The sequence below is a fragment of the Erpetoichthys calabaricus genome, chromosome 14 (assembly GCF_900747795.2).
Source record: "Erpetoichthys calabaricus chromosome 14, fErpCal1.3, whole genome shotgun sequence".
Lineage (NCBI taxonomy): Eukaryota > Metazoa > Chordata > Cladistia > Polypteriformes > Polypteridae > Erpetoichthys > Erpetoichthys calabaricus.
The window spans coordinates 20256604-20267681 of NC_041407.2; the positions used below are offsets into that span (position 1 = coordinate 20256604).

Consider the following 11078-nt stretch of genomic DNA (forward strand, 5'->3'; position numbering starts at 1 on the left):
GGGAGCCACCTATGTCTTTACAACAGCTTCTTACACAGCATATACAGTATCAGAAGCTAAAAATTATCGTCAACACATTCGAGAATACAACTCTTCTCTAGCGTTTGCTTCCATGGGTGCACAGATAACTCAACCTCCTGGCCACGGACCACACTGTTTAAAAATACACGGGCAAATTTATCACCAAATCTCTCCACTATACGCTAACACTTCTACCTCTCCAGGATATGGACAGTTGTATGTTTTTGACACAGCGCAAGCTACTGAAGTACGCTTACAAAATAAAGCAAACTCTGTATGCAGCGAAAATTTACTTCTCCAGCTAGATTCCATGCTCATCAACCCCTTTGCTAAATCATACAAACACATGCATGAAATCGCTCAGTCCAATCCAACAGCATCTGTATGAATGGTTTTCAAGGAAACCCCTAGGCAGGATTTATGACGATACAATGCCCCGACATGTCACACCAATGTTGCAGCGATTTTCGTCGTCGGAGATGTCGAAATGCCTGCCAAAAGGGACATTTGCATCTATCCCATAGGCAACTCCTGTAAACAGATTTCCACGCTCAATATGAATTGCGATCCTATGGTTTACCCACTTTTATTCCCTTACGGAGACATTGGCTGGCACAAAGATTTACAACATGTTCCCAATAAAAGAACCGCCAAGCGAATAAGGCTTACTCAATGCCAATTTTACGCGTACAGATTAGCAATGAGGAATACATTTAGTATTTTGCATGCCAGCGACAAACTATTCCAACAGTACATCGTAGATGCGCATGTTAAAAGAGAGGGTGCGCGCGTCTCAACTATCTCAGATTACATCAACAAGATCTGCGCGTGGAACAATACAAAGGACTATCAGACGCACTACAAGCAAACGCTGAAAATAACAATGTATGTGTAGGCAAAATGATCATATTACTGTCCACATTTCCAGGAAGTCCAAGATACATGCAACAAAACTATCAGGATGCCATGGCCATAGTACGTAAATTCGGAAAGCCTGATTTATTTATCACTTTCACTTGTAATCCTGCTTAGCTGGAAATTCTACATGCACTGTCGGATACCCAAAAACCAGAGCACAGACCTGATATTGTAGTACGAGTAGATTTTTCAACTCATTATCTGTCGTCTCCACCAAAACACCTATTCATAACTACATCTTTCTCACCATTTTCCGTTCCTATTCGCATACAGTGGGCGTTGGCTAGTTTTACATATTTAAATATTTTTGGGATATGTAGGTTGGATGAACTCATTTTTTTATAAAATGATTTTTGACGAGTGACCAGGCTGTTCCCTAATTTGTATTTGTATAAATTTGCAAATGGTTTTAAGGAAATTGATGGCTTTTGTCAGGTTGAGAGGGGTTTCTTATATATCCATGTATGTTCTGCTGGGATTGTTGAGTATTCTCTTGGTTAGTGACTTGTAATTACAATTCTCAGACTATGAGGTCTTAATAAGCTCCTAATCTGATTTATTTAATTAACATATTTGTTTTGTCTGCCGTTCTCTCTTTCTCTTTGGTGGGGATTAAATTGAATGTAGTTTTGATAAGTATGACTTTATTGTATGGAATGTTAGTTACTTGCTTTAATAATTTCAATTAAAAAAATAAATAATGTATTGATTTACAGCACACTAGAATCTACTGTCTATTTAGTGCCCTACAAAGAGGGGGAGAGTCTGTTAATTAACGCTGTAGACGCTTTGCCTGAGAAGTATTCTGGAAACTTGATATGGATTATGTATCATTTTAATAAGACTAGGGGGCTTCGCCCCCTGCTCGCGTCACTTGCCAATCCCTCCGGCCTGCGCTACGCACCAGCCACTTCACGTCTCTGCCGCTCGCAAAGAGCAAATCTTAATTCTCACAGACACGCCTCTTCATTGGGAAGAAACACTACTTTTCCCTGATGGTAACACGAATTAGACAATGTACAAGTCTCCAACATAAAGTTGAAATCTGAACAATAATTTCAATCTCTTTTTGCTGTTCCGTTATTTCACCAAGTAATAATTTCCATTTGTTTGCGCTAATGCAGTCTTTACTATCATGTTTTTGAGACTTTTGAATTTTAGTACTTCCAATATCTCTAACCTGCTCTGCATGTGTATCGCGCAAGCAGTGTTGATGAGTGAAGTGATTTGTGCAGAATTCAGTTCACAGTGTTTCGCTCACATTGAGAATTTACGCTATTGACAAAGGACGAAAGATGTTTGGTCCCATCTAGAAGCCTTTATGTGCTTTAATTCCTACTATGTATGTCTTTTATTTCGTATTTAAATAAAGATCTCTAGTGGAAACTAATAAAACAAACTAGAAGTGTGCCTATCCTCAATTAAAGGCAGTTGAGAAGTAACAAGGAGAGGGAGAGAAGGGTATTGAGAGCGGCAATTTTTTGTGTATTTAATTCCCATTTTTCAAAAACGTACTGGAGTCCTACATGATGATAATAATTCTTTACACTTGTCTATTCAGTTTTCTCAATACTCAAAGCACTTCAGTGAGTGGGGAGCCACTCCAACCACCACTAATGTGTACCATTGACTTGGATGATGAAATGGCAGCCATTATTGCACCAGAATGCTCACCACACATTAGCTGTTAGGTGGTGAAGTGGTGAGAGACAGTTAACCAATTAGATACAGTTTAGCCAGGACATTAGGGTAGACCCTACTCTTTACGAAAGATGCTAAGGGATCTTTAATGGGCAAGAGTCATGACCTCGATTTTACATCTCATCTGAAGGATGGCACCATTTTTAATAATAATAATTCTTTGCATTTATATAGCGCTTTTCTCACTACTCAAAGTGCTCAGCAATTGCAGGTTAAGGGCCTTGCTCAAGGGCTCAACATAGCAGAGTCCCTATTGGCATTTACGGGATTCAAACTGGCAACCTTCTGATTCCCAGTGCAGATCCCTAGCCTCATGTCCCTGTCATTGCACTGAGATTCACATTCAGGCTACAGGCTAAGTGCCCCCTGCTAGCCTCACCAACTCCACTTTCAGCAGCAACCCAAGCTTTTCCAAGATGGTCTTCCATCCAGCTTCAGGTGGATGACCTCAAAAGCATAAAAAGATTTGACTTTACCAATGTGGAATGAATTACATCCGTTTGTGTGTTTGTCAAGCAGTTTCCGTTTTTTACAAAATATTTGGAGAGAAAACAAAGAGAAAAAAAGTGGAGGGCTTTGGGGGGAAAAATGCAGAAAAGAAAAACGAGTCTTTCTTTTAACATTATTGGTGATGGATGCCACCACGTTACTTTGATATTTTGAAGAGTCTCAATGAACACACTTTTACAGCAGCTGTACACTTTCCTTGTCTTCTGTTCTGAATCAGCTTAGTGTGCTTCGTGTTTTTAACTCTGCTCCCTTGCAGCCCTACAGGTGCACGTCCTAAAAGCAGACAAAGCTGGCGAGTGGTGGAAGTTCACCGTGAACGTCATCTCGGTTTACAAGCAAGGGGAGAACCGGATACGGCGAGGAGACCAGTTTCTCTGGGTGAGGTCCAAGGATGTGGCTTGCAAATGTCCCAAAATCAAACCTGGCAAGAAATACCTTCTTCTGGGCAATGACGAGGACTCCCCAGACCAGAGCGGAGTTGTGGCAGACAAGGGAAGCTTGGTGATCCAGTGGAGGGACACGTGGGCTCGGAGGCTACGGAAGTTCCAGCAGAGGGAGAAAAAAGGAAAGTGCAAGAAGGCGTAAGGTGCAGAGGAGCGTGGTATATTAAAAAAAAAAATATATATATATATATATGACTAAATGAACTGGGAGAACAAGAACGTCTGGGGAGGCAGAGGGTTAAGGGAAGAAAGACTGAGCACTGCTGCTTTTAGTAGAGGCACGAGGAGTTTAGTCCGACTTTAGCAAGTCTGTGAAGGAGCTCACTTTGTGGTTTGAATTTTCTTTCAACTTTTTACTTTTGGATTTGCCAAGTTTGCACCTAATATTTCAAATATATAGTCTTGTGTATGTGTGTGTGCATGCGTGCGTGTTGGTATGTGTGCGTGTGTGTGTGTGCGCATGTGTGTAAGGATTCCATATGTTTTGAACAGGAATTTTAGTTTGGCCACCAAATTTAGCTACTGTTGTGATTTATTTTTTTTTAAATTCCAGAAGCCATTTGAATCCGGCAAGCAATAAGGGAAGATGGCTTAGCTGCCTGCAACATATTTCAAAATTACTGTTCAATTTTTTTTTTTAATGAACACCTGATCACAGCAGCTCGATCTTTTTTATTTTCTCTTTATTGGTATTTTATATATAAATATATATACATATATTTTTATTTCTTTTTTTTTTTTTTTTTTTTTTAAAGGGGGTGTCTTAACACTTTTGCAATGTATAGTAAAAAAAAAAATTCCACTTCTGTTGTAATTCCTGTGTTCAGCATTGTAGTCGAACACAGTAGTGTGTCCAGTACAGCTTTTTTTTTTAAAAAGAAAAAATGCAAAAGACAAGCCTCTCCGGGGGAAAATATTGTGAAATGGCTTCTGTGGACAATACCTCAAGATATTCTGCTCCACTTTATGCTAGGTTCTTATAAGTGCCATAAAGAAAACTGGGTCATGCGGTCAAGAAATGGTCTTCCTCCTTGGGTTCAGTGCCACCTAGTGGCTGCATGGTGTAATTATACACAGAACTCTTTCTTTTGAGTACAGGCTTAGCCGAGACAGGCTCAATTGTCCTACAGGCTTAGCAGAGACATGTTTGACTGTCCCTTTTGGAACTCACTGGTATATGTAAGTCAATGCCTACATTTATTGACAGCCTTACAAAAACAAACTGAATGGTGAAGATGGGTCAAGCATAACATTGACAGAACAGTTCTGCTGACAATCAGGAAAAGCATCCACCCACTAGCCATACCGGTATCCTCACAGAAGAGGGCTTTGCCACTCTGTCTGGACTCACTATAGGCCCCAAAAGGCTCAGCCCAATACAGCTTGCGTTTCTCATATCGTGGGAATCGGGCTTGAAACCAGATTTGTTTTTCACCCCATAAGAAAGCAGCCGCTGTACCATTAAAAACAAGCAGACAGCCACAGGTAAATCTGTGAGGTTCGTATTTCTCAAGAAGCTGCCAATGTTAACATTTTCAGAAAAGGTCCACTCATTAACCACTGCAAGGCCTCTAAGACATTCGAAGGCTAGAAGAAATACAAACATCGGTCACGCAAAGTGGGGCTTCATAAGTTCCCTTTACTTCACCGTCACGTGTCATGTGTCGATGGAGACACCTGTAAATAAAGCTGTTCAGGAAGTGTCTTTATGTCATCTTTGTTCTTGATGTCCAACAGTGAATGCCCACAGTATATTCTCAAGCAGTGTTTCTTAAACTATTTTTTATTATCCTCAAGACCCAATTCGTGACGACCATCATTTTTGGTCCCTCTTCAAGAATCGCTGACCACTGTCATAGCAGATCAGTGTCGATTGCTTGACCTGCCAGAGGTGATCCACCGCAAGACACTTGACAAACTATTCACAAGCCTTTCCCATTGGATGCGAACCAATGATGCACAACCCTGCACCAACACAAAAGGAGGCAACCCGCGACCCAAAATCAGTCAGGCCCCATAGTTTAAGAACCAAAGCCCTAAAGGGTCAATTCGGCACACATCCTGAAGCGTTAAGAGGCTCCACCTAAAGGATGACCAACTAACCAAGTCTCTCTAAAAGTTGAGGAAGTTCTACAAATTGATGCCCATTGGTATAAAAGCCCACACCATAAAAACTGAACACATCAGATAGGACATACCCATCAAACATTTCCAGTGAGCACAACATGCTATAGCTGATAGTTTAAGATCACTGTGTTGTCACTTGTGTGTATATACACTGATGAGCCAAAACTTTCTGACCACCTGTTTAATAAGCTGTGTTGCTTCTCCATGTGTCGACCTGCCAAGTGCTGGACTCTAGAAGACCTCTGAAAGTGTCCTGCGATCTCTGGTGCCAGGACATCAGCAGCAGATCTTCTAACTCCTGCCAGTTGTAATGTGGAGCCTCTGCAGATCAGACTTGTTGTTCCAAAACATTCCGCAGATGCTGCACTGGAGACTTTGAAGGCCAGTGAACTGCCTTGAACTCTTCATCATGTTCCTCAAACCATTCTCAAACAGTTCACAGAGTGTGGCTGGATGCATTATTCTGCTGAAAAACACTATTTCAATCGGGGAATACAGCTGCCGTAAAGGGGTCTTCCTAGTCTCCAGCAATGTTTAGGTAGGTGATGTCCACCTCAATGCCTGGACCCAGGGTTTCCCTAACAGAATATTGCGGCTATGCAGTCCCATATCCTTAGAGTTCAATGTTAGGTGTCTCATGCCACATTACTCCTATAACCATCAATAAAATGATCTGCGATTTGTGCCCCAGTAGGCCTTCTTTTGGTTCGTACCTGATGGGATAGCCTTCACTGACCTCTGGAATCGATGAATCCTGGCCACCCAAAACCATGTCACCAGTTTGTGGCTTATTTTTTTTTTTCTCTCTCTCAGACCAATGACTAACCATGGCTGATCTTCAACACCACTTGGTATTTGGGAAATGCTCTGACCGTAACAATTTGCACCTTGTCAAAGTCCTTCAGGTCTCTACATCAAGCACGCACTCCTAATATCAGCTTACTATCTATTAGATCCCTGACCTTGACATGCAGCTGTTTTAATGAAATACTCGACGTCACTTGCTTCCTACAGGTGTGGTCATGATGCTTTGGCTCATCAGTGTATAAATGTATGGACATTTTTAAAGCAGAATGCAATACAAGATGCATCTCCTCATAGATGAGTAAATGCCTAACAAGCAGGCCCTACCAATCACATACCCTGACCCACCTTCCCTCCGGTCAGTACCCTAATGTCCAGGCTGTCATCGTTGTCATGTAAAGGGTCATCAAACAGTTTTGGAAATCCTTTTCTTTGTTTTAGGTGAGGCTCAGAGGTCTTAAGGCAGGACTCACACGCAAAGACACATACAATCATTTTTTGAATTTTGTCAGGTTAAGCTTCTAGGAAAACTCTCTTAATGGTTGACATGCCTTTTCCCAAAAGTTAGGGCGACTACTCCAAGTGTGCGCTAGAGCTCATGCAGATAGAGCCACTTGCTTTCACCTTCTACATCTGATTCACAGTGCGATGCGTGTAGCAGAGCTGCATGGCTTAATCTAACCCAGCTAACGTATACTGCTGAGCCCACATTTAAATGTTGTACTTTCTATTTCAATAAACTTTTCTTCAGTGCCTTCGCCCACCCCCTCTCTGCCTCATACCCAGCAACAGAAGAGCCAACAAGAGTCCAGGGGGCTGCTTTCAAGCTCTCAGAGCGTCTGGAAATGCTTTCTGCTCACAAGTACAATTCTCCAGCCTTCAACGCCTGTGTGGGCCGCATTTTTAAGAAAATGTATTTCTCCCAGGCAAGGGCAGTCTTTTGGGTCGTACTTATTTATTTATTTTTGTTTCTCCTTGAAATGTAGTGCCAGGCTTTGTTATTTTAACTGAAACTACTGGCATATTTTCACAACCAATGTAATAAGTAAAAACAAAGTCTTTTGTCTGTTCACCAATTAGCTTCTCCAGTAAAAGACTGGGTCAGCACATAAAGGACATGTTTATCTTCCATCCAGTAAGAACCATCGCAACTCTGACAGCACCCACCACTCCGGCTCTCGCTACTCACTTTGAGGGGGTCCTGCAGTCTGAAAATCCGAGCTAATCCATACTTGACATGACATTCAGCTCTCTTTACTCCAAAAGCACATCTCATCTCATCACACCCCTGCATGGGTCAATATATTAAGAACCAAGAGACTGTGCAAAAAACACCTTAAGATTAACATTCATGTGGATCAGGGCTGTCAAACCCGGACCTGGGGTCCCGGTTTTCATTCTGGCCACTTTCTCATTTAGCAACCACTCATGGCTGCTAACAACCTGCTTGTTCTACCTTCACTCAAATTGGTTAACATTTCAAGATTCAGCAGCACAGAGAGCCAAAAGATCTTAGCTCACTTTCAGGAATAGGCCACCAATTTCTCAGCTAGAGGCCAAATGATCTTACTGCTAATAAAAACCTGTCGTTTGATTCTATAGCTTGTTAGTACTCAAATTCAGCCACAAGAGACATTTCCACAGCAGCTCATTCTTATTTTTCTGAATACATCCCTCCAAACATAAATGATTTGTGAATCAGAATGGATCAATAGTTCCGACACATTCACTTTGTTCATTTAAAATATTTTATCAAAACAGATGTTGTATAATGGTCATGTAGGCAGGCCTATCAATGGGACAGTGCTAGTTAGTCTCCTACATAAGGATCTTCAGTTACTGTATATAGATCATTTAAATCTTCATATAGATCAGATATATCAATGATCAGTGAGATGGTCATCTACATGTATGCAGGCCTACCAGTGGGATTGAGTTAGGTGGTCATCAATGTGTAGATCATCAGTTACACACATCACATGGATCACTTACATCATTATATGGATTAGTTACATAGATAATCAGCTACAGCGATCATCAGTTAGTTGGTCATCTACATAAAGGCAAGCCTGACGAAGGTATTTAGTGATCTGGTCACCTACATATACATCACTTAGATCATCAGTTAGCCATTCATATAGATCAACTTAGCTCATCATATAGATCAGTTATAGATCATTATATAGATCATCAGTTAGCTGGTTATCTACATATTAGATAGGCTTGCAGATGGGACCAAGTAAGCTGGTCATCAAGTTACTCACATCACTTAGATCACTTTAGCTCGGCATTTACAGTATATTCACATCAGTAACCAATTATACAGATCATCAGTTGGCTGGTCATCTAAATTCAGGCAGGCCTACAAATGGGAATGAGGTTACTGGCCATCTTAACATAGATCATCATATGGATCAGTTATGGGTTATTGCAAACATGATCATTATATAGGTCATCAGTTATCTGGTCATCTACATATAGGAAGGCTTATAGATAGGGTTGAGGCTGTTGGTCATCTACATATAGATCATCAATTATATCAAACATTTAAATCAGTTTAGTTCATCAATTAAACCACACTATGGATCAATTATGGATTATTATATAGATAGTTACATAAATTCATCAGTTAACTGGTCATCAAAATGAAGTCTGGCCTACCAATGGGATTGAGATTGCTGGTTATCTACACAAAGATCATCAGTTATAGGTCATGCAGATGATCAGTTCTGTAGATCATCGCTTAGCTGGTCACTAACATATACCGTAGGTACGGATTACAAATGGGAAGGAATTAGCTGGTCACCTGTGGGCTTACCTTTTCATCATTTAGATCATCATATGGATCAGTTATGGATCATTACATAGATAATCACTTATATAGATAATCAGTTAGCTGGTTGTCTACATAAAGGTTAAGCCTGTAGATGGGATTGAGTTACCTGGTCATACTGTAGATCAGCACATAGCTAGCCAATCTCTTAGATCAATGAAGCTCATCATGGAGATCAGCTATATGTCATTATATAGATCATCAGTTAGCTGGTCATCTACATATAAATAGACCTGGAGATGGGGACAAATAAACTGGTCATCACTATATAGATTGTCAGTTACAAGTATTACTTAGATCAGTTTAGCTCATCATTTAGATCATCATATGGATTATTACACAGATAATCAGTTAAACAGAGCATCGGTTAGCTGGTCATCTACATACAGAATAGGCAGGCACACTTGGATTAAGGTTGCTGGCCATCTAAATATTGTTCATCATTTAAATCAGTTTAGTTCATCATTTAGATCATCGTATAAATCGGTTAAAGATCATTATGTAGAAGATCAGTCATATAGAACTCTAGCCTTATGGATTCAGCATTCAAGGTTCAAATCTCTCCCCATCAGGCATTCCAGTTTCCCATCCCCACAGCTGAAGACATGCTGTGTTATGTTAACGTGACTGCATGGATGTTTGTAACGGAACATCACCCCAACCAAGCTTGGTACCCACCTCGTGCCTAATGCTACCCAAAAAGGCTTTGGTTCTCCAATGACACTTAACTGCATTAAGCACATTTCAGAACATCACATTAGCAATGAGGAAACATTCACTTAAACAGAGTGCATTGTGGGAGAAAAAAAACGGAAAAAAAAATGAAAAACCTCATTTTTACAATTGAAGCGCTTTATAAGGTGATTGCAAATACAATGAAAAAACTACCAAAATATCTTAGCATTCTAATGGGATAATAATTAAACAAAAAAAAAAAAACCCTCTGCCCACCCAAGCACGCCAAACTAAACACAAATTCATCCATTCATTTGCAAAGCACATATGGCAGTGAGGGAGGAATACCGTGACGAAGTTGGGAAGAACTAAAAGCCGTAAATGTGAGCGGAGTGTCCAGCAGGTTTAAAACCTCCACAGTTTCCATTCGCCCATCTGCACTGTCATGTCCACGTCAGGCACAGCCAGCAGTTTAACCCACATGGGACCAGCCTGTGAGCAACTGCCCAAGCCGCGTGGACCCTTTCTTGCCGCCATGACTCCAGTAGCACCGTTAGCTGCTTTTGTGTGACTGCTTAACGTTAAGGAAGACAAAGCAAATCCTTTGTGTTTATACCGGGGACATGTAGAGATATTTGGGGTGGGTGGGTTCTTCTAATTTATATAGATGTGGTGCCGCTGCAGGAAACGAGTCTCGACCTTTCATTTCCTCTAATAAAAAGTATTTCCAATAAACTAATCTTTGTTTTGATACACAGACCTGTATGACGTTTTCTTTTCTGTTCATACATTGAATTGTAAATGTTTAGTTGTGGCCTGTGCATAATTCTGCAATGTTTCTTTACAATGCATACTAATATATTATGGTTATTATATATGAATATATTTAATGACACATGAAACATTGTGGGTTTGTTTTGTCTTTGTTTTTGTTTTATAGATGGCTATGGTTAAATGAGGAAAAAGATAAATAAACTGTAACTACTGAGCACCTACCTGGTAGAACTAAATTCAAAATTCAGTTTAATAAACGCCTGTAAACTTCA

General features: G+C 40.5%; 1 protein-coding gene across 2 annotated transcripts in view; it reads left to right on the forward strand.

Annotated features, from left to right (window-relative positions):
* The window catches only part of ntn1a (netrin 1a), a 259741-nt gene extending 248663 nt beyond the window's left edge, over positions 1–11078 (forward strand). For both annotated transcript variants that reach the window (XM_028819281.2, XM_051936296.1), the window contains exon 7: positions 3407–11078. In XM_028819281.2, coding sequence (XP_028675114.1) covers positions 3407–3735 — 329 coding nt within the window. In that variant the 3' untranslated portion in view covers positions 3736–11078. The remainder of the gene's footprint in view (positions 1–3406) is intronic.